Source organism: Marmota marmota, unplaced genomic scaffold, assembly GCF_001458135.2.
Source record: "Marmota marmota marmota unplaced genomic scaffold, marMar, whole genome shotgun sequence".
Taxonomy (NCBI): domain Eukaryota; kingdom Metazoa; phylum Chordata; class Mammalia; order Rodentia; family Sciuridae; genus Marmota; species Marmota marmota.
The window spans coordinates 2762492-2787818 of NW_026000136.1; the positions used below are offsets into that span (position 1 = coordinate 2762492).

Below are 25327 nucleotides of genomic sequence, written 5' to 3' on the forward strand. Positions count from 1 at the left end.
AGTACAAGTTCATGACAGCAACGACTGTGTTCCCAAAGCCGAGGACAGCACCTGGCACTCAGGTGTTGTGAAATGAATGATCCTGAGCTGGAGAGGGTGAGTTGAGTCCAGGCCAAGCAGGTTCCAGTGCTAGAGTCGGAGAGGAAAGGAGCATGGGAGAAACACTGGATGCAGACAGAGGGGAAGACACACCTGAAGCAAACATGACAGATATTATCATGTTTAACTGTGGGCGATGAACGGCTGGGATGGTTATTATATTCCCTCCTTCCTGCCCTCTAGTGACTAGTAAGTTACTAGTTTTAAATGTACTAGAACACCATAAAATAACCCTTAACATTTCAAATGGCACTAAAATTCAATGCAATACATTTAAATTAATTCATTGAACATGGAATGACTATTCAATGACTTAAAGGGTATGTCAGGGTTCAGCAGTTTCTGGGGGGAAGTTATTGTTAAGGACATTAACAGTTAACACACAGAGCCATCCTGCCATGCAAAGATTGTTCGATCATCTGACACAGACGAGGATCGGCCTTGGCACCCACTGTGGGCATTTTGGGCTGGGTAGTTCTTGACTCGGAGGCTGTCTTACGTACCAGAGTGTTTGGCAGCATCTCCACTCACTAAGTGCTGATACCTCCACCAGCTGTGACAACCAAAAAGGTCTCCAGACATTTCCAAGCATCACCTGGGGAGCAAAAGCACTCCAACCAAGAACTAGTGGACCAGAGGCTAGACAAACTGACTCTAGGTGCAATAAGAAAAAAATTAATTCATATATATAAAAATAGGAGAGGTGCATCAAACCAGCCTTGCTTGTAGGTTTGATCATCTGTTTGTACTTGTTCTCTCTGAGCAGTCCCTTAACTTTTAGTGGCCCTCCCCCACAAGGCCACAAGGTGGGCCCACACTGCTGGGTGGGGATTCTATAGGTAACCTCAGTTACTCAATCTAACACTATCTAGGCACTGAGATGAAAGGACTGTGCACATGTAATTAAGGTTGCCCCTCAGCTGGCCTTAAAATAAGGCGTTTATCCTGGATCACCTTGTGTCCTGATATAATTGCATGTGTCCTTACAAGTCAATGAAGAAGGAATAGTCAAGCAGATTCCCAGGACGTACAGCATCGCACATGCCCCTGCTGGTTCTGAGGTACAGGGGTCCTGTGCAAGGCTGGGGAGAGGTCCTGGCCCTACAGCCACAGAGGGTGGACATCTGCCACAATCTATGTGAGAGTGGAAGCCGGTTCTTCCCAATAGTCTTCAGAAAGGAACGTGGCCCAGCTGACACGATCATTTCTGACTTGTGAGACGCACAGCAACTGACTGAGCCGCACTGTGTCCAGACTTCTTACCCAAGAACTGTTGAGTTAACTAGTAAGAGATTCAAGTCCCTAAGTCTGTGGTGAGTTACAGCAGCAACAGAAAACTCAAACAGCCATGGAGACTCCGCCTACATGCTACAGAGAGATTAATAAGTGAGACACACAATAATCAAAAACAGCCCCCTTAAGGAATTCCCCAGTCTCCATAATAAAAAGACAAATAAACAATGGGCAAAGGCTGCATATAGACATTTCTCCAAGGAAGAAGAAATGCAAAAGGCCAAAAAGCACATGAATAGAACCTCAGCCTCATCAGCCATCAGGAAAACGCAAATCAAAACCACAGATGTCACCTAACAGCCACCAGGAAGGGTAAATCTAAGGAAGAGCGCAAGGGCTACAGAAGGCTGCACCACGGGTACAGTTGATTTGGAAAGCAGTACAGTGGCAGCTCAAAATGTCACACACGGAGTTACCATGTGACCCAGCAATCCCACCCCACGGGATACACCTAAGAGGAATGAAAATCTGTCCCTACACACCCTGGCACACTAAAGCTTGCGGCACATTCTTAATAGCCCAAAGACAGAGACAACCCAACGTCCGTCACCTGAGCTCCATGAAATGGGTCTATCAAAATGGAGCACTCTTTAACCACATAAACGAATTCTACAAGGTGCATGAACTTCAAAAGAGAGAAAAGCATCGAGTCATAAAACAACACATACTGTATGATTCTAATTATCTGAAATGCTCAGAGAAACGAGTCAATGGAGATGGAAGGCTGTGGGTGCCTGGAGCTAGGAAGGAAGCTGGAGGGAAACAGGGAGACCCTCAATGGGTACAGGGTTTCTTTTTGGAGTGACAACAATGTTCTAAATATGACTATAGTGATAGTCACTCAACTCTATAAATACACTAAAATTCACTGAATTGTAGACTCTAAATGAGTAAATAGCATGCAGTGGCAGTTATGTCTCAATAAAACGGTTTTTTTTTTTTTAAGTTGAAATAGAAAGTCCTCTCCAGTGATGTGAAATGCAGAGTAAGAAAATGACACAAAATCCATGAGCTGCTGCTTCTCCAGACCTGCTCCCACCAATCAGTTACCATCTCGTGGCCAATGGCCACTGTGCCTCTGCCTTATAACCTTACCGCCACCACCTGTCAATATGAACAGACTATGGGAGCCACTCCTGTAGGCTCTACAGAATATTCTAAGTGAAAGATGCTAATCTATGACTTTCTGATGCATGTTCTGCTCATCCTAGGCTTAAGGGTTCTATGTTCATGCTTAAGTTACAGATGTTCTACAGAGATGTTGAGAAAGGCAGCTGTATCTTGAGAAGATACTCCCTCTTCTCAAAACAGTGGGGACACACGGCTTCCTGCAGCCTGGTGCCCCTCTTGATGCTCCACAGGAATGAGCCAAACAACTTACAGGGTGTGAGAAAATGGATGTCAGGCTCCAGCTGACAGTGGAAAAATTATACCCGTGAGTAGTCAGTTCCAGAGAGTAATGGATAGAGAACTGCTTTTATCATCTGCACATGAAACTCCCAAATTGTGTGAATGACTCTATATAAGGAAATTAGGCTTGCAACTCCCAACGCACTCACTGGGTGGCCTCCAGCAAAACAATTCACCCTGAGCAATTTTTTCAACGGACAGTGAACTCCTACAGGGATTCTCTGTCTTAGCTCTCTGCTCCACTGTCCCCTCCACCTTAGCAAGACAGCAAAGCACAATACCAGGTGAGCTCTCTCTTTCTCTTCCAAGTCTGCCAGCAAAGAGCTAGTTGCCAGGAAACCCAGGCTAGCCTAGACTCCTTCTCATAGAACTCCACATTCATGTTACTAAAACGTGACAAATACTTTGTTTCAAGAAAATCAATATTAAAACTGGTTTCTAAGTTCCCTCAGACTTTTTTCCTCTAAAAGTATTCATTTATACATCCAATAAATATTTGAATGCCTATCCTGTGTGGGCACTGAGCCAGGTGCAAGGTCAGGTCCCTGCATGCTGCCAAGGACTGACATTCTGGGATGCATTGCCTAGAACCATGTAAAACACAATATGCGCGTAAACAGAGATGATTCAGATAAACACAGACATTTCTTGATAAAGCTTAAAAAGGTTAATATGTATTTACTTGGTTTTCCCAATCTCTGTTTTATAAATTATTGCTTAGTTGTGGGAAGAGCGCTTGCCTACCATGTGCAGGACCCTGGGTTCAATGCCTAGGAAAAAGATGAAAACGGGGTGCAACCCCCTAAAACCATTATACTTAAAGCTGCCAATCCTGAAGGCTACTCTTCCTTTGAACTGTTTCCTTGGTAGGTTTTCCTGTTTCTTTCACCTACCAGGTTTCACTGGGACAATTTCTTCCGAATTGAAAGATTTTCCTGTTGGAATGACCATCTGTCCATTAACTGAGAGTGGGAATCTGGCCCATTCTGACCTCCCAAATCTAAGATACCTCTTAAGCAAGTCCCTTCCTCAAACCCTAACAAAGATTAAAGCCAGGCACTTGCAAAGGAGTTGAACAAAACAAACATTCTCAAGCCCCCAATCCCAAGATAGTCTGCTAAAGCCACTCCTCAGAACACTAACTGAAAAGATGCTCCATGAATTTGTCATCCGAGTTCCTCTGCCCACGCTGTGACCTCACATTTACTGGAATCCAATATGGTTTAAGAGATTAGAGATAAAATGTCTATCAAGAACTGCAGTTACCAGCTACCACTATGGCCTTGAGAAAAGTAACTGTTCATACAATATTTGTAACAAAAAAAGTCAGGGTTGAGACATGTACAACAGGCTTTGGGGGAAAGACCTTTTCCACACTTTGGGAACAGTACAGGCCTAGGTCCCAGGAGCTCGCCTCCCACTTCACACAATACACAAATAAGCCCAAGGGACCTGTTTTCTAACTGCAGAGACAAGAGGGAACTATTTATATAAATAGGCTACTTATCTAACCGAAAGAACTGCTAGCAGTGAGGGCAAATGTGTGTTCCGATATTACAACTTCTCTGAGCTCAAATAAGCCTCTTTTGGTGGTGTGGGGCGAGCACCTGGGGCAGGTGATAAGGAAAGAGCACAGGGGGAAGAAGAAACTAGACTCTTAAAGAGGCAGACATTCATGCTTTGGTCTTTCAGCCATGCTAATAATAAACCTCCACAGATTTAGAAAAACAAAACTGTTTTGGAAGAGGCCAGGCATGACTCAAAATAATTAGAACAATTCATTCAATAGGCACTTAGGGAGGATCTGTCACAAGTTGGAAAAGAGGCTGGCCTCACCCTCAACCTGCTCTGTGCAGCACACAAGGCTTTGTGACCACTTGGATCATCGCATTGCTTGCTGAAGAGAGGTCATGCCAGTCTACCCTCTAAATCACTCTGGTGCTCAACAGGAAATAAACACACACTCAAATTAGTGAATTATAGGGGGGAAGGTAGAGGGGGCATAGAAATAGTATCAGAAGGAATCTGTCTCTCCCTCTGATCTCCTTCCAGGACTCCCCAGTGCTGCCTCGCAGCCAGAAAGCAGGAAGCTTACTGTTCTCATTCGTATGGGCAGTCCCCAGGCCCCAGGAAAGCACACCCAAGCAACCCACCCATGCTTGCCCCTGCAGTGTGCCAGGAAGCTCGTCACCCTCTATGGGGTGTGTTTTCATTTGACTTGATGACATTAAGAAGCCAAGTAATGGAGAAAGAGTAAAGTAAGAAAGAAGGCACTGGAGGGGAGGGGCCAGCCTATCAAGGAGTGTGCACACTTGTGCCCAAGGGTAATAGAACAACTGTGGTCATTTCTGGCTTAGAAATTACTTGATCTGATAGGAAATCAAGGCCTGCTGTCATTTCTTAAGGAAGAAAGCAGACTTAAAAAGAATGCCTGAGAAGTCTTATGGGGACAGCAGTCATGCACAGGACACCCAAGGAAGTACACAGAGGATAAACATCAGCAAGGGTGCCTGTGGAGATGCAGGCATACAGCAATCGAGACAGTCAGAAGGACGAGTCTTGGACAGACTTTCATTCCAATTATACACTCGCAACATTTTTCCTCTTCTTCTTCCTTATCATCATTATCATAATAATAATGTAACTCCCTAAAATCACTGGATATTTTCAATTCCTTGGTGCCCAAATTGCCATTAGGTCTATATACATCTTTATTATATATAAAATTTAATGAGTCTTCACATAGGTTTGATTAAACAGCAAGGAGTTAAACTCAAGAAGTCAAAAAGAGTCAATCTTTGACAGAACAAACCAATAGGCTTATGAAAAGTTTTCAACACTATTAAGGAAATGCAAATCAAAACCACAATGGCTTTTAAACACACACACACACACACACACACACACACAAAACAGGCAACAGCAAGTGTTGGCAAGCATGTGAAGAAACTAGAATCCATGTTCATTGCTGAAGCAAGTGTTAAATGGTGTAGCTGCTTTGGAAAACAACTTGGCAGCCCCTCAAAAAAACATAAGAGCTACTGTATGCTCCAGTGATTCCACTCCTAGGCATGTGTATAGTTTGGATCTTAAATGTCTCCCAAAAGCCATGTGTTAGAGGCTTGGTCCCCTGGCCTCTGGCCCTACTGAGAAGTGGTAGGTTAGGAGGTTGGGGCTCGTGGGAGATCTTCATGTCATAGCCAGTGTGCCCTTGAAAGGGACTGTGGAATCCAGGTCCCTTCCTCTTTCTCTCTTTTTTTCTCCTGACCACGAGGTGAGCAGTTTTGCTCTACCACATGCTCCCCACCATGATGGGCTACATTATTGGTAGACTATAAGCAATGTGGCCAACTCATCATGGACTGAAACCTCCCAAACAAGCCAAAATAAACCGTTTCTCTTTAGAAGTTGATTTATCTTGGGTATTTGTTATAGTAATGAAAAACTACCTAACAGAATATAGCCAATGAAATGAAAACAAAACATATATCACACAAAACACATCCCACATATGAATGTTCACAGCAGCATTATTCACAATAGTCAAAAAGTGGAAATGAGGGCTGGGTTGTGGATCAGTGGTAGAGTGCTTGCCTAGCATGTGTGAGGCCCTGGGTTCGATTCTCAGCACTGCATATAAATAAATAAAATAGAGGTCCACTGAAAACTAAAAGAATATTTTTTAAAAAGTGGAAATGACCCAAATGTCCATTAACTGATAAATGGATAAGCAAACTCTAGTATACTTGTACAATGGAATATTATTCAGTCATAAAAGGAATGAAGTACATGTGAATGCTGAACACATTATGCTTGAGAGGACAGAAAGATAAGCCAGAGACTGGAAGAAAACCTCTGCAACATATATCATGTATCTAAAATATAAAAAGAACTCTCAAAATTCAATGATTAAAAAAAAAATAATGGACAGGGCTGGGGTTGTGGCTCAGCGGTAGAGCGCTTGCCTCGCTCATGCGAGAACCTGGGTTCGATCCTCAGCACTACATAAAAATAAATAAGTGAAATAAAGGTATTGTGTCCAACTACAACTAAAAAATAAATATTTTTTAAAAAATAATGGACAAAAGATTTGAACAGACACCTTACCAAAGACATACATATGGCAAATAAACCTATGGAAAGATGTTCAGCACCATGCATCACTAGGGCACTGCAAAGTAAAACAACCACCGCAAGACACCACTACATACCTACTAAAATGGCTAAAACCCCCAATACTGACAATGCCAAATGCTGGTGAGAGCACAGAGCAACAAGAACGCTCATCCACTGCTGCTGGGAAATCAAAATTTGGTGGTTTCTTACAAAACTAAACATACTCTTACCATGTGATTCAGCAGTAATGCTTCAAACAAGATGAAAACATGTCTATTCTAAAACTTGCACACAGGTGTTTAGGGAGCTTTATTCACAACTGCCCAAATTTAGAAGCCACCAAAAATGTTCTTCAGCAGGTAAAAGAAACAACAAACTGTGGTACAGCCACAAAGGTGTATGATTCTACAATAAAAAGAGATAAACTATCAAGCCATGAAAACTCACAGAGCAACCTTAAATATAAATTGCTAAGTGAAAGAAGACAATCTGAAAAAGCTGTATGTTGTCTGCTTACAACTATATGTTACTCTAGAAAGGTACAACTATGGAGAAAGCAAAGGATCAGAGATTGCTAAACTGGGGATGCACCTGCCTAGCATGAGTGAGGCCCTGGGTTCAATCCCTAGGACCCTCCTCCCCCAAAAAATCCTAAAAAAGACCAGTGGTTGCCAAGAGTTGGAGGGAGGGAGGGACGGACAGGTAGCACACAGGGGATTTTTAGGGCAGTGAAACTTTTCTGTATGACCTGTAATGGTGGATACATTTGTCAAAACTCACAGAACTGTACAACAGCATGAACCCTAATGTAAACTAGGGACTTTAATTAATAAAAATATGTCAATGTTCATTCACTGATGGTACTGAATGTACCACACTGCTGCAAGATGTTCCTAACAGGGGAATCTTGGGATAGGGAGGGACAGGGGAAATGTTACCAAGAATTAAGACAAGTTTCCAATTAAAAAAAAAAATGCTGAAGATGCTGTGGTCTGTTTGGCAAATATTTATGCATTCTGAAAATATTCAAGATTACAAAAATTCTAAAGTAAGATTAAAACCAGAAATTAAGTTACAACACCTACAATTCAAAATGAAAATTTCCGGGTAACTGCAGAGGAATTAACGTGGGGAGAAAAGGTTTAATCACTAGTGGATAGTTAAATTATATTCCTAGGGATTCATACTACAAAATTGCTATGATCAATGCAGTGTCTAAAATAATGTTTACCGTAGAAAATACATTTTAAAAAACAACATGTCTATAATTGTATTCTAGAAATAAGCACTTTTTTCTAGGTCTGGTTACATATATTGTTACAACAGAATCATAGTATTTGAAATGTTTTGTACTGTGTGTGTGCATCTATGAGAGCAAATGAGTGTGAGCGTGTGTTCCTGTGCTTCCAGGTTTTGCACTGGATTCCACAAAAGACTCAGCCTGGCTCCTTCACCTGTAGCAACTATCACACATGCAGAGTTCCCACATCTACTCCTAGTGCAGGAAACACTGTAGAAACTTCTAGCACCATTGACACAGTTCTCCCATGTTTTAAGAAGACAGCCTAGGTGGCTCAGTCCACTGTCACCAACTTTCCGACAGGCTGAGTCACATGTTACAAAGGGCCGTTGTCCCTGTTTTCTCATCTGAAACCTGATCCCTGCCTTGCCACTTACTGTGAACAGGGAACTGTGCGACGGAGGGTGGACAACTGTGCAGCTGAGCACCAAAAAGTATCCAAGGAGGCAGCTGAGAGAAGGGCCAGAGTTGCTCTTAAACCTGTGGCAGGTACCTGGACTGCGTCTCCCACTCCCATTATGTGTGGGCACTGGTGAGACACCAGAGGAAAACTATTCCTGCTCTTGGGACCTTAGTTTAAGAGGTGGCCTAAGAGATAAACTTCCCTCTGCCCAAACAGGCCCTTCTTTAGTGGGAGTACCCACACTGCACTGCAGTGCAGGACAAAGGCCATGGCAGTGCCAGCAGAGATGGGCTCAGAGGACAAAAGGCCATCTGTAGCCCCTGGCCCAGGCCCAGGACGCCGCCTGAGGCAGTGTACACTCAGAAAGAAGAGAGGAGAACTGGCAAAGCCGCCCTTATTCCCCTCTGTAGGGACGGACTGCAGAGCACCAAGCCTTCTCTGGACACTGACACCAGATCTGTTTCACAGGCGAGCATCCAAAGGAGTCAGGTGTCCTGCGACTCCTGGCTCTACAACTGTGGGGACACCAATGCTGAGTGGGATTGGGGCACAATCCCACACACCATTAATTTACTTTTCTGTGGTAGCTTATCTTCCTTCCTGTTTTTAACACATATGAGATCTATAATGGTGTTATCTGGATTTTTAATTTATCTCATTAACTGTGCAAATCTCCGTTTTTATCTCAGCTATTCTTGTATGATATCCTGAAGCTTTTGTTTCATAGAATCTATATGCTTGGTAATGTTGCATGATGACAAGCACTTTTGAGCAATGCTTCTATCTTACAGTTTGGCTTTTTTTCAGATTTGGTTTTGTATTTGCCTTTTGCATGCTGTTCCCCAACACTACTACTAATTTGGCTACAGTACTTCAGAACTGCCACTTCATTTCTTTAAAACTTTCTCAAGCTTAGTTCTCCAAGTGCTGAGAACCTTTCTCAGCAGTTCTCCAGGTCAATCTCCCTGATACCATTTCTACCTATTTTCTTCTCAGGTCAGAACTGGAATGTGACAGACAGAGGTTGCTTTCAAAGCATGTTTGAGGAGGTGAACAACAGCTGAAACCTGGTCTGGGCTCAGTGAAGTCCTATTTGGTGACCTAGACCTCAAGCTCACTCACTAGCCCCTGAGCCTGGCTCCAGCCCAGGGCTCTGGAGATGGTGCAGTTTCAGCCTGACATGGTCCTTTACTTCTGAGGTCGCCTTCTAACTTTTCCCTGGGCTTATATTCCAGATCCTGGGTCTACTTCTCCCCAGATCAGAGGGTGTTGGAGAGAATGTTCGGGAAGTGCAAGGTCAAGAGGTACCACCGCACTAGAATAGTCTCTCTCCATCCTTGGCTGTAGTGTGCATCCATCCTCACAGGAGTCTCCTTTCTACTCCTGCCCCCAAGTCTAGAATCAATTTGGAAATCACAACAGGAGTCAGATAGATGGAGATCAAAACGCTGGCTTTCTGACTACAGAGCTTGGTTTCAGATGTGTAGCCAAGTAGGGCTTGCTCACTAGCACTGCTGACAACACAGGCTGGGGGCCCTGCGGCTGGTGCAGGAAGAAAGGCACACTCCTGGGGGCAGGATGGCTTTGAAGAGGGTGCTGAGCCCTGCCTGCTCACATTCTCCTCCCGAACACACTAGACTACCAAGTTGCTCCTCCTTCCCTGAGCACAGGGGCAGAGGGATGGTGAGAGAAGGCAGGAGAATCCAGGCAGCTGAAATTCCTGTCCAGGACACAGGAGGCCAGGAAGATAAAGAATCTTACCCCAATCAGCGGAGGGCCCCCGCCTACCCTGGCAGGGTTACTCCCAGGGTCAAATGCAGTAACAGACAAGGTACTTTCAAAATGCATGCTCCCTACATGGGGCGGTTTCCCTCCCACTGGCCGGCTGCCTTCCCTGAAGTCTCAGAAGTGTCTGTCTGCACATGGACACTTAATAGGCAGTGGGTGACTTGGCTTCCCTGGGTTATTTCCTTTAATGACACATCTGCTCTAACTAGTATGTTCTGGTGGTCCTGGTTTGTTTGTTTAAAAATAGTTTCACTGCTTTATAGTCATACCAAACACGTACTGATAAGAAGGTAAATGACCAGATTTCTATTTCTCAATTTCAACTTGCTAATCTCCCAGGAAGTTTCTCGTCTTGTTCCACATTACTCTGCAAGGTTAATGCTTTTTGACTTATGTCTATCTCATCAAGTCATCAGAACCCTGGGAAAAAACATTTCCTTTCCCCATCCTCAAACTAAAATTATGGAACTTCATTGCCTTGAAGGAAAAACATCTAAGTGGTCACAAAAATATAAACAGTTACTAGTCATCTTGTGTGTGCTAAGAATTGTAGGTAAAAACTGAGTATGAGGGTGCGTGTGGTGGCACATGCCCACAATCCCAGCAACTTGGGAGGTAGAGGCAGGAGGATTGCAAGCTTAATACCAGTTTGGACAATTTATCAAGGATTTGTCTCAGAATAAAAAATAAAGAGTTGGGGATGTAGCTCAGTGGTAGGGCACCCCTGGGATCAATCCCCATAGCAATAATTAATTAATTAATTAATTAGTTTTAAAATGGAGTATATATAGATTTTTAAAAATCCTATTAATGGGGGGGCTGAAGTGTAGCTCAGTTGTAGAGTACTTGCCTAGTATGCATGAGACCCTGGGTTCCATTTCTAGGACCTCTAAAAAACTAAAAAAAGAAATAAATTCTGCTAATAAGTATTATAAAAATTGTAAAAATAATGTTTGCAGCGGCTAGTCCCTCTAAGTTAGTCAGCAGCTAGTCAGAAGTTAAGGTGAGGCTTTAAATAACAACTCCCTTTCCTTCCTTGGTTAATGTCAAGTCTTTGGCTTGGAATACTGTGTATCTTGTCTACAAAGATGAATAATATTTTCCCCTGAAAATTAATGCAACTATGTCACTTGGAGCTTTGTCAGTGACTGTGGAGGCATGCGCACCTTGACCAACACCCAGCACTGAGCTGTCCTGTAGAGATTCCTCAGCAGTCTGAACCTGGACTGGCTCTGGATGCTGCTAGCATAGCCCAGGAGAATCTAATCACACATCCAATAGGCACATTTACAGCCAGGCAAGGGCTCCCTGTCCTGCCAGTGGTATAACCAGTGATGCTTCACCCCCGCCACACACACACATTGCCCTCCTCTGTTGGGCTTCTGGTCCCAAAGGAGCTGTCTAGGAGAGGAAGCTCCAGGAGAGGAGGAAGTGTCTCTTCCACTCAGGCTGCACACATACAGAGCCCTGAGTGATAGGGAAGGTCTTCCTCCACAGCCACCTGGCCCTTCCTGGTCACAGCAGGAACCCACCTGTCTGTTCCAAACAGAAACTGGAGGGCTTGGTACAGCCACAGTGCACAGTCATGGGAATACTTCCTCAGGATAATGACAACAAAATCCAAATTATTTGCACATGAGTGTCTCCTCAGCTTCTGGTTCTGCTCAACTCAGTTCCCACAGTCATTTGATTACCTAATGCTTATAGCACTGGCTCACGCCAGTGATACTAAGATTAGTGGTCTGATGCAACAGGGCTGAAGCTTTAGACCAGATAGTAAAATAGATGCCAAAATCTAGACAAGGATGCTATTCAGTGGGCATCAGCAAGGGTTGGGGACTAATTCCCCTGGACTCCATAACAACCCATGTGCTGCTCTCTGTCTACACCTTCCTGCTCACAACCCTCCCAGGAGTAAGGACTGTCCCTTTACTGCCATATGGATGCTGTATATCCGAAGTTCAAGTTACAAACCAGCTGATTCATGAAATCAACACAGAGGCATGGGCACTTCCAACAGACAAACTATGCAGAGGGCAAGTTATGCCTTCTATTCTCGAAACCAATATCCCTGGGCATACCTGAATATTCAATCCTGAAGTAGACACACACAGTTCTTTTCTTTTGTGGTGCTGAGGATAAAATCCAGGCCTCACCCATGCTAAGCACATGCTTTAGTACTAAGCCACATCCCCCTACCCCAGTTCCAACAACAACAAAAAGAGAGATGTCTCGCTGTGTTGCCCAGGCTGGTCTTGAACTTGTGGGCTTCATAAATCCTCCTGTCTCTGCCCCTGAGTAGCTGGGTTTACAGGTGCCTTATCACACCTGGCTCTTCAAGACAAATATCTTAACTGGCAAAAGAAACATACAGAAAAACTATTGCACAGGTCAGAAACTTTACACTCTGCTTTCCCTTAAAGGACAGTTGACACTATGTAGCTTTGTCCAGCCGTTTGATACAAGAGGAAAGAAGACTCAAATTAATTGTTTGAATACAAATAAATAATAATAGCTACAGAATAAAATGAACCAGCCTGTCTCTTAAGCAAAGTACCAGGTCTATTACACTATATAAGTTTCTTGGATTTAAAGATAACCCTATAATTACATCTCTAGATAAGCCTCAAGTTTAAATCTTCAGCTACATTTAAAAAAAATGATACCATCCATGTACCCACTCTCAACTATGTAACAACAAAATGATTATGAGCTGTCAACAGAACCTTGTTAAGCATCTAGCAGCTATGTTCCAAATCTCACCCTACAGGTGACTAAAGGCCAAAAACTGCTCCCTGATATGATTGGTTACAATGTAAACTTGGAAGCTGGAGGGCATTTAGGGCTCTGAATCTCAACAATGGCCAGAGGGGTGTGTCTGTATTTCTCTCAACTGATGGAAAAAGATGCTTTTGGTTTCGGGCATTTCTAAAAAACCAACCATGTGTTTCCCAGTGTAAAAGTAAATTTGCTTACTTAAATGAAATTTTCCAACAAGGCAATAAAAACTCAACTGTGCTCCAGACCCCAGAAGCAGCTTTGTGCTTCTGCTCTCACGAAAACCCACTGCAGCATCGAGTCCCAAGCAGTATTTTGTGAGCCCAACACATGCAGAATCTTGCAGGCAAGAGTTGCAAAGTGATTAAAAACACAAATTAGCAGCTGGGCATGGTGGCTTACACCTATAAGCCCAGCAGCCTTGGAGGCTGAGGCAGGGGGATCACAAGTTCAAAGCCAGCTTCAGCAACTCAGTGAGACCCTGATTGTAAAATTAAAAGAATGGGCTGAGAATGTGGCTCAGTGGTTAAGCGCCCCTGGGTTCACTCTTGGTACAAACAAACAAAACAAAACCCAATAACAAAATACGAAAACCAAAAACCAAAAAATGCAAATCAGCAATGTTGGTGTCTTCAAAGTCTTAAACACAAAAGCAACAAAATTCTAAAACAAACAAACAACAACAACAACAAAAAAAAAAACACCCAAAAAGTAAAAGAAAAAGAAACTTCCAAAAAGTTAGCTTAATCTTAACTATTCTACAATAAAAGTTCTTAATAATAGTTCCTAGACCACTTGTAGGCCCACTCTTGGAATTTAGGGCATTCAGAAAACCCCTTGGAATGATGTGTATATACATGAATTTTCCAGGGATCAAACCCACAGCTTTTAGCTAGAATGTGATGAATACAGGGTATGTCACAATCTACCACAATCTGACCAGTTGCTTTGACTAGGAAATTCCATCCAGCACCTGTGCTGAGTCTCCTTTTAATATTGCTCCCTGTTAGAGTTTTCTTCATTGATATCTGAGTGTGGTGGTGTACATCTGTAATCCCAACAACTCAGGAGGTTGAGGCAGGTGGATCAAGTTTGAGGCCAGCCTGAGCAACTTAGTGAGACCTTGTTCCAAATTAGATAAAAAGGACTGGGGGTATAGCTTAGTGGTAAAGCACCCCTGGGTTCAATCACCAGCACCCCCAATAAATAAATAAATAAATAAATAAATAAATAAATAAATGAAAATAAACAACAATAACAAAACCAATTTCACTGGTAGACTTCTGTAGCACTGAGATGGTCTCATTTGTGAATCCTACTATACCTGTTGAAATCTTGTAGAGCCTCCCAAAGCCAGCTCAAATCACACCTCCTGGACAAGGCCTTTCAGCTTCTTCAGCCAGTGTTAATCTTCCCTGTTCTCCCACCAACTCACTACTTCCATAGTGGTGCTTACAGGGTGTACATTCACACTCTATGTTAAATATATTTGTGCAACTGTCTTTCCAGTTTAACAGATGAGGGTTGAGAACAGGCACTTTTCATTGACTACCCCTTCTGCCACTAAGCCCTAGCACAAGGCCTTGCATATTTGTTGAATGTAATTTTTTCATTTCATTATCAACAGTATCAACAATTCAGTTGTCAATTATTTTGTTTCAGAGACCACCCATTCTAGTAATCAAATCTTCAAGAAGTTTCTAAAATCAGCAACACACACACACACACACACATACATATACATATACATAAGGTGGAACTATGTTGGAGTGGTTAGAAGAGATACCAATGCAATTATGGGCATGGTATTATGTATATTCAACAAAAAACCTTCAAACAACTTATTTACTTCTAACTGGATATGAAATTCAGTCATTAAAAATGTTCTTGAGCCAGGTGCAGTGGTATACACCTATAATCCCAGCTGCACAGAAGACTGAGGCAGGAGGATCACAAGTTTGAGGCCTACTTGGCAACTTAATGAAACCCTGTCTCCAAATAAAATAAAAAAGGGTAGGGATGTGGCTCAGAGGTAGAGCACTTGCCTCACATGTATGAAGCCTTGGGTTCAATTCCCTGAACTGCAAAAGAAAACAGAAAAAAGAAAAACCCAAAACCCTCTTGTAATGCATGATATCACACACAAGAGGCTATGGAACCACTATAAATCAAATCCAAGCTGGGTTTGAGCTTGTGCCAAGTGGAGGTATTAATTTGGAGCAAACTCCAAATATCAAACACACGAACTTTAAGGAAAGCCCACTAAGGAAATGAGAGAGTTTCATCTTTAAGATTATAAAAGAATGAACCAGTCTTACTGGAACTATTTATAGCAAGTCAAAGCAACTAGTAGATTCACATAATTAACTGCAGAGGATGGTTGGAGGTAATGAAGTTAAAGAAATCACATATTTAAATTCAGGCACACCTGTGATCAAGAGGGATGAGCCCCACATCTAGAATCAAAGAACAAGGGGGATAAGACTGCCATACCATCAAGATGGAGTATCTCCACCCCTAAAAAGTCTTGGATATAACATGGCAGGCTATGGGGCGTGACAGCACATGCCTGTAATCCCAGCTACTTGGAAGGCTAAGGTAGAAGGACTGCAAGTTTGAGACCAGCCTCAGCAACTTAGCAAGACCCTGTCTCAAAATTTAAAATAAAATAAAATGGCTGGGCAGACCACCTGGTTCAATCCCCAGTACTGCAAAACACAATATCAAGAAAACACAATAAGCAAATGTGGGAAAGAAGGTAGGCTGCCTCGGAACCTCTGGACTTGAAGGACATGCTGGTGAGTCCCCTGGGTATCCTGTTACCTCCTACCCACACAAGTCAGGTGTTGCAGAGGGCAGCTGGAAGAGACAGGAGGCAGAGGAAAAAAGAACCCCAAGATGAGCCAGTTCCTGGCAAATGCACCTAGGGAGAGGTGGGATTACAGCAGGAGACCTTGGCAATGCCTACTGTTATGGTTTGGATATGAGGTGTCCCCCAAAACTCACATGTGAGACAATGCAAGAAGGTTCAGAGGAAAAGTGATTGGGCTGTGAGTCTTAACCAATCAGTGAATTAATCCCCTCATAGGGATTAGCTGAGTGGTAACTGAAGTGGTAGGGTGTGGCTGGAGTAGAGGGGACTTGGGGGCGTGGCTTTGAAGCACATATTTGTATCTGGCAACCAGCGACTGACCTCTCTGCTTCCAGATCATCACGTCACGGCCTTCCCTCTGCCACACTCTTGAGGAATGGAGCCTGCTGTCTGTGGACTGAGACCTCTGAAACCATGAGCCCCCAAATAAAATTTTCCTCCTCTGCAATTGTGCTGGTCCGGTCTTTTAGTCACAGCAGTGAAAAAGCTGACTAAAATACCCACCCTACTCCAGCCAAACACCTACAAAAACCCCACATATGCCACCCACTGAGGTTTCAGCAAAGTTGTGAGGGGAGGGAAGTTGGTTTTCCGTCCTCTTCCTGCCCCGAGGAAACAGGTGGTCCTCCCAAGTGGCCCAGCAGGTAGTTCTGGCAGGCCAGACAGGAATCCCCCCTCTGCCTGGAAGAGCACGGGTGTCCAAATCCCCTACAGGAATAATGTCAGCAGGGCCCTGGGGGCCTGAACCTTGGCCTCAAACAGGACCCTAACCCAATGACTAGGAGGTGGCAGGAGGCTGATGCTACAACCCCACTCAAGAAGGTAATAGTCTTGGTGACCTGGAGGTCAATAACCAAAGAGCAAAGAGCTCAGCCATCAGTTCCAGGAGAAGAGAAAACCAGTGGGACTGAGAAAGTATTTGAAGAAATAATACCTGAAAACTCCCCTGTATTTGGCAAAACACATAAAGGCACAGATTCAGTAAAGTGTATAATCCCCATATAGAATAATCTGAAAGAAACCTATGCTAAGATGAATCATAATCAAACTTCTGAAAACTAAAGATGATGGAAAAATCTTAAAAGCAACCAGAGAACAAAAAAAGCATTAATTTATAGAGGGACACCAATTCAAATGACATCTTCTCATCTGAAACTGGGTAAGGCACATTCTTCAACTACTAAAAGAACTGACAGCTTGAACTCTACAGCTGGCAAAAAATGTCCCTTAAGAATGAAGAGAGGGACTGGGGTTGTGGCTCAGTGGTAGAGCGCTTGCCTAGCACATGCGAGGCCCTGAGTTCGATCCTCAGCACCACATATAAATAAATAAAATAAAGGGAAATATATATATGAATGAAGGGGAAATAAAGGAGTTTCTTGGATGAAAGAAAGCCTGGAGAATCTATTGCAAGCAGACTTATTCTTAAAGAACAGCCAGCAGCAGTTTTTTAAACAGAAAGGGAATGAGAACAGAAGGCTGTGAACTCCAGAAAGGAGAGAGGACCATCAGAAGAGTAAGAAGAGGTGCAGATATAAAAGGTAAGAAGAGGACATTAGTAATATTCCACTTTTATATTTATATTTTATATTTATATTTACTTTCTATTTAAAATACTTACATTTATATTTAAAATATTTATATTTATATTTAAAATATTTATATTTGAAAAGTGGAGAGGGTAAACTAAATGGAAACTTAATGTAGTAAAACACCCTTGTCAGGAGACTGGGTAAGTTACCTATGTATATTGTAAATCTAGAACAACTACCAAGAAATTGATTCAAAATGCAATACTAAAAAATCAATCAAAATGGAGTCCTAAAACATGTTCAGATAGCCCATAAAAAAAGTAAGAACAAAACAGAAAAACAACAACAACAAAAAAACCCAAAAGAAGAGAATTTCATTGGATTAGATAAAGGGGAATGAAGGGAAGGGAGGGAGAATGGGAATAGAAGGACAATAGAATGATTGGACATAACTTTCCTATTCATATATGAATACACAACCAGTATAACTCCACATCATGTACAATCACAAAATGGGAGATTATACTCCATGTATGCATGGATATTTTTTAATATATTTTTTTAAGTTGTAGATGGACATAATACATTCTATTGTCAATAGAATAAAAAATTTATACAAATAAAAAAATTTCAAAAACCCCAAAGGATTCTCTAAAAAATTTTCAAAAATCCAAATTATTGGGGCTGGGGTTGTGGCTCAGTGGTACTGCACTTGCCTAGTATGTGTGAGACACTGAGTTTGAGCCTTAGCACCACATAAAGATAAATAAATAAAGCTATTATGTCCATCTACAATTAACACATTAATAATAAATTAACCTTAACTTAAATGCAAATAATCTAAATATTCAAATTAATTAAAATTGGAAGATTGGATTAAAAAATCCACACAAAAGTCACTTCAAAACAATATGGGTAGGTTAAAAGAATGAAAAAACCAGACACCCTGAAAGCATTAATAAAAACAGAAGTGGAGGGGCTCAGAGGTAGAGCACTCGCCCAGCATGCATGGGGCACTGCGTTCAATCCTCAGCACCACATAAAAATAAAATAAAGGTATGTGTCCACCTACAATTAAAAAATAAATATTAAAAAAAACCCAGAAGTGGGTATGTGACAATAACTGATAAAGACACTTTCAGCACACACAAAAAAAATTACTATAGATGATTTCCTGACTTACTATGTTTCAGCTTTTTTGACTTTATCATAGTGCAATAGCCATCCACATTCCATAGAAACCTACTTCAATATCTTAATATTGATCTTCTCTGGTCTAGTAGAATGCAGTAAGATACTGCAACAGCTCCAGCTTAGCCTCACGTCCTCAGGATTAAAAATTGAACACAACAGTGTACTGTGTTGCCAAGCTAGGATGTTCAGTAGGTTAGGTATGTATTAAATGCATTTTGACTTATAACAGTTTCAATTTACAAAGAGTTGCAAATTGACAGGATGAGTAATCACATTGTAATTTAAGGGACATCTGTAAAGACAAGAGGGGACATTACATAATGGCAAAGGCTCAATCTATCAGGTAGATAATAATCCCAATTGTTTATGTACCACATAAACACTGACAGAACTAAAGAAGAAATTGGGAGCTTTCATATCCAACCCTCAGCAAGTGATAGAACTACTGAACAAAATTTCATCAAGGATACAGAGTCAACAGCCGTGTTAACCAGTAGCATCAACTGACAATATGTAGAACACTCCAACAAATAACAGAATACGTATTTTTTTCCCAAATGCCTATGGAATATTCACCAACATAGGACCACAAAACATATGACAGATAGACCATATTCTGGGTCATAAAAGTAACCTCGACAAATTTCAAAGAACTGAAATTATACAATGTGTGTTCTCTAAACATACTAGAGTCAAACTAGAAATTAGTAACAGAAAGATAACAGAAAAATCTCCAAACATTTGTAAACTACAGCATACTTATAAAAATATAATCCATGAGTCAAAGAAGATATCTCGAAAGAAATAAAATACCCATGAAACTGAATAAAAATGAAAGTAGAACATTCAAATTTTGTGGACACAGCTATGCCATGCTGAGAGGGGAAATTGCAACACTTAAAATGTTTATATTAGAAATGAGAAAAGATCTCAATAAGTAATCTAAGTCTCTAACTCAAGAAAATGGGGGGGGGGGAGAACAAAATAAATCTAAGGTAAATGGACAAAAGAAGCAAAGAACAGAAATAAATTAAATTGGAAACAAGGAAATGAAGTGAGAGTGGAATCAATGGAATCAAAAGCTGGTTCTTTTTGGTTAGGGGGCAAAAAAAATCAATAGAATGGTAAGCTTCTATGAAGACTGACAAAAATACAGAAAGCAAAAATCATCAACATCAGATCAGAAAGAGAAGATAATCAGTACTTTAATCACTCTTACTCAACATAATACTGGAAGTTCCAGCCTTTGCAGTAAGGCAAGAAAAAGAAATAAAATTCATACCAATTGGGGAAGAAGAAGTAAAACTCTCTACTTGTAGCTAACAAACTAACATGATGGTCTATGTAGAAGGTTCAAAGAATCCACAGGAAAGCTCTTCTGATGTAATTTTCAGCAAGGTCATGGGATGCAAGACCAAGATATAAAAAACAATCACATTGTTTTCATTAACAATGAGCATGTGGAAATTGAAAGTAAGAGGACAATCTCATTTACAATTGCTTTAAAAAATATTTAAATATTTAGGTGTAAAATTAATAAATAATGTACAGAATATATATGCTGCAATGTGGAAAAGGCTGATAAAAGAAATCAAAGACTTAAATGAAGGCATACCATGTTTAGGGATTGGAAGACTCAATTTAGCAAAGCTATCAATTTTCTCTCATTTGATTCATATTAATATAATTGCTGTTAGCATCCCAACAAAGTTTTTAAAAACAGACACAGACAAAGCTGATTTCTAAAATTTATCAGAAAAAAAAGGCACAGCCCTGAAATAAGTAAAGTGATCTTGAAAAGACAAAATAGGAGAAATCACCCTATCTGATATTAAAATTGAATTATATAATAATCAACATAATGTGATAGTAGCACAAGGATGAACATACAGATCAATGGAACAGAAAAGAGAACTCAGAAACAGACCTACATAAATATGCCCACCTGGTTTCTGACAAACGCATGAAACTACTCAATAGAAGGATGGCCTTTTCAACAAATGGTACCTGAGCACCCGAATATTCACAGGCAGAAAAAATGAACTTTGGTCTAAATCTCATACCTTACACAAAAATTAACTCAATGTAGATCACACACTAAAATGTAAAATGTGAAACTACAAAACTTTTAGAAAAAAGTAAGGAAAAAATCTTTGAGATTCAGAGCTATGCAGAATTCTTAGACTTGATGTCAAAAGCATGATCTATAAAAGAAAAATATTGGTAAACTAGACCTCATTGAAAGCAAAAATTTTGCTCTACAAAGGTGCCTGTTAAAAAAATAAAATGCCAGCCCACAGACTGCAAGAAAATATGTATAATTCATCATCTATAACAAAGGACTAGTATTTAGAATATATAAAAAATTCCCTAAACTCAACAATAAAAAAACATACAACCTAATAAGAAAATGGACAAAAACAGGGAAACACTTTCCCAAAGAAAATAAATGAATGGCAAATAAGCACATGAAAAGATGTTTATCATCATTAACCATTAGAGAAATGCAAATTAAAACTGTAAGAATCTGGAGGCTAAGGCAAGAGGATCATGAGTTCAATAGCCAGCCTCAGCAACAGTGAGGTGCTAAGCAACTCAATGAGACCCTGTCTCTAAATAAAAATACAAAATAGGGATTATGCTCAGCCATAGAAAGCTTGCCTAGCACATGCAGGGCCCTGGGTTCGATCCTCAGCACCACATAAAAATAAATGAATGGAATAAAGGTATTGTGTCCAACTACAACTAAAAAAAAAATATTAAAAAAAATACAAAATAGGGCTGGGAATGTGGCTCAGTGGTTGAATGCCCCTCAGTTTAATCCCTGGTACCAAAACAAAACAAAAAGCCCCCCCAAACTACAAGAAGATGTCATTATACACCTATCAAAATAACTGAAATAAAAAACAGTGACACCAAATGCTGGCAAAATGCAGAGAAACTGGCTTTCTTATACATTGATAATGGCAATGTAAAATAGCACATCATTTGGGAAATAAACTGGCAGTTTCTTATGAAACTAAATGTGCAACTACCATATGAGCCAGTAATTGTATGCATGGGAATTTATCTCAGATATATGAAAAATTATGTAGATATAAATGTATGTACATGAACGTTTAAAGGAGATTTATTTGTAATAGAAACTGGAAACAACCCAAACATCCTTCAATAGGAGAAGAGTTAAATGGTGGACTACTCAGCAATAAAATGGCAAGATGGGCTGGGGTTGTAGCTCAATGGTAGAGTGTTCACCTAGCATGTGTGAGGCACTGGGTTTGATCCTCAGCACCGCATTAAAAAAAATGAAATAAAGATACTGTGTCCACCTACAACTAAAAAATAAATATTAAACAAAGGCAAGAACTATAGATACACGCAACTACTTGCACTGAATCTCCAAGGAATTATGCTAAGACATAAGAGCTGATTTTAAAAGATCACGTTCTGCAAGATTCCATTCATACAACATTCTTCCAATGACAAAATTATAGAATTGAAGAATATATCAGTCACTGATAGGGTCTGGGAGGGGAGCATAAAAAAAAGAGATTGCAAAAGGGCAACTAGAGAGCCTTTTAGTGATGGAACTGGTCTGGGTCCTGCCTGTATCATTGCCAATATTCTGGTTGTAGTGTTGTAGTACAGTTTTACAACATATTACCATTGAGCAAAAGTGGGTAGAGGGTATATGGGATCTCTGTGTTATTCTTACAACTGCACATGACTCTGATTATTGCAAAATTAAAAGTTTGATTAAAAAAGACCAGATTTGGTTTCCAGCTCTGCCATCTGCTAATTAGATAGCCGACCTTGAGATTTTAAAACTCTATCTTCAATTTCCTTATTGGCTAAATGGGACAATACCATTTGAAAGTGTTATGAAAATTAAATGCCATACAGAAAGGGTCTGGCACAATATGCATAGCACAGATTGCTTTAAAAATAGCCTTTATATAAATATTATTCTGAACAGTATCATTCAAATGTCCACAATTGAAGCTACTACAAAGCCATTTATTTAAAAAGTCTCTTTCTGAAGATATTTTGTCCAAATAAAAATGGGAATGGGGGAGAGGAAAAGTTTTTTGTTGTTTCAAATTAAAAGATGAATTTCTAACTAGCTTTTAAAGTCCTCACAATGGATAAAATGAGTTTAATACAGAACTACAATTAGTCAAAAACAAATTGGGGCCAGGCACGGTGGCACACACCTATAATTCCAGTGGCTTGGGAAAGTGAGGCCGGAGGATTGCGAGTTCAGCAAAAATGAGGCACTAAGCAATTCAGTGAGACCCTGTCTCTAAATAAAAGACAAAATAGGGCTGGGGATGTGGCTCAGTGGTTGAGTGCCCCTGAATTCAATCTCCAGTATTGCCACCCCACGACAGAAAAAGAAAATTGGGAAAGAAAATTTAATATTATTTAACAAATCTTATTTCTCTTGATAAGGAAGCCAGTAAAAGTTAACATTTATATGCATTGGGAAAAGGTTAAGACTGAGTTTTCTAAAATATGCTTCGGGTACCAAGTTGGATTTGAGCCCTCTGTTTCTGAATATTTTTCCTGCATCCCGAACTGAAAGAAACCAGGAGACAGTGAACCAGCCAAATTTGCCTGTTCTGAGGTCTAGGAAAGCAGCAAAAATTAAACTAGCCTTTTGAAGAGAAGTTAAGAGAGCAGGTTTTGAGAGATACTCAAGTGCACTTTACCCCAGAAGATGAGGAGATTTTTGAAGCACACAATTGATCTCTAGTGAGCTGCACTGGGCACCTTCTCTTTAAAGTCCATCAAGTGTTTGGCCAGAGCCCTGACTGGACGGGCTTTTGAAAAGGAAAGGGATGTTTTATCATTCAAATTATTTTCTTCCCATCACAATCCCAAATGACCTATTTGTGTTGAAATGAGATATTTTAGTAACAAAAATGTAAAGTGGGAATACCGGCTTGGAATTCTGGGGCTCAGGATCCTGGCACCATGGCCAGAGGGGAGCTTCCAGGGTGAAGTGAAAGAGATGTCCCAGATTCGATTCTCCTGCCCTTTGCTAAATTTAAAATCCCTCAGGCACCATAAAATTGAGTCTCCAGGCAGGTTTTCTGGCAGATAAATGTCTCTCCACGTCTGCTTGGAGACAACTGTTCCTCAGACCTGTAACTTGGCTTCTCCAAAATGGACTTGGGAAAAGTTGAGGAGTGGGGCATGAAAAGTGTATAGATAAGAAACTCAAAAAGGAAATGACCCAATCTAAGTGCAGGATTGACTCTCTCCTCTCCCCTTCTCATCAGTTTTCTCCAGATTTCCTTTCTCTGGGGCCTTTTACACAAGCTCACAGTAGTGAGACACTGGAAAGTGGACAGTCAACTCTACCGTTCCTTCCGCAAACACAGCAAAGATATAAAGGGAGCAAGACACAATGTAAGGATTTTATTTGTATCCTGGTCAAACAAATAAAACTTATAATGAAACAATGGAAGAAATATGGACACTGACTGGATATTTGGCAACATTAAGGAGTTACTACTTTTAGTAATAACCTTTTTCATTAATGGTAATGTGTTTTTTTTTTTTTTTTTTTTTTAAAAACAAGGCCTTTATCTTTAGCGATCTTATGTTTTCTAAGGCCACTGTACAACGTCTGGAATTTGCTTGGAGATCATGGGAGCATAGGTGAACCGGGCTGGCCTGGACATGATCGCTGTTGAAGCTGAGAGGTGTACATTACAGTTCTTTCTACTATCTTCGCTACTTTTGTATATGCTTTAAATTTTCCTACTATAAAGTTAAAACTTAAGATTGGTGACTGGTTCTCCTCCAGACTTCACTGCTCTTCAGGGCTTGCTGCTGGCTGGGCAGGGCAAATTCAGCTCCCTCACCCGGCGCAGCTGCAGGGGAAACCCCGGACTCCATCCTGCCAGGGTGTGTCCAGGGGGGCTTTCTCCATCACCAAGCACCCCTCCGCCCCCAAGTCGCCAGAAGTTGGCCAGCTTCTACTCTTAACGTCCCCAAACACCGGAGAAGGGGCAAAGCCACCAGGCCGACGGGGACTAGGGGGCGTGCAGGAGAGCCCCAGGTGACCCAGGCTAGTGGCCCTCTCGACTCCGCGCAGGGGTACCTGGTCGCGGGAGCAGTGGACAACGCTGCGAGCCAGGCGGCGCCGCAGAGCGGGGGACAAAGCGCGCGGCCGTTGGCCCCAGTCTTTGCGCGCGCCTGGCCGCCGCTACCAGCGCCCACCTGGACACAGGTGTGCGGGCGGGGCAGGGCGGGCCCGCTCACCTTGAGGATGTTGTCGAAGATGGTGTCGCGGAACTCCAGCAGAGCCTTCTGGTCGAATTCGCGGCCGTGAATGATGCGCATCTGCTTGAGAAAGGTGGACTTGCCGCTCTCGCCGGCGCCCAGCAGCAGGATCTTGACCAGGCGCCGCACGGCGCGCCGCTCGCGGGCCAGCAGCGCGTCGATGTCGCGGCTGCGCCTCCGGGCCTCGCGCTCCGCATCGCGCGCCGCGCCCGCCCTGCGCTCGCGGGCCCCGGCCTCGGCCGGCAGCA

At 41.6% G+C, this 25327-nt stretch overlaps 1 protein-coding gene across 1 annotated transcript in view; it reads right to left on the reverse strand.

Annotated features, from left to right (window-relative positions):
• The window catches only part of LOC107155972 (guanine nucleotide-binding protein subunit alpha-12), a 92080-nt gene extending 66759 nt beyond the window's left edge, over positions 1–25321 (reverse strand). Inside the window, exon 1 of the mRNA XM_015502005.2 lies at positions 25059–25321. Coding sequence (XP_015357491.1) covers positions 25059–25139 — 81 coding nt within the window. The 5' untranslated portion in view covers positions 25140–25321. The remainder of the gene's footprint in view (positions 1–25058) is intronic.
• Positions 25322–25327: the final 6 nt, after the last annotated feature.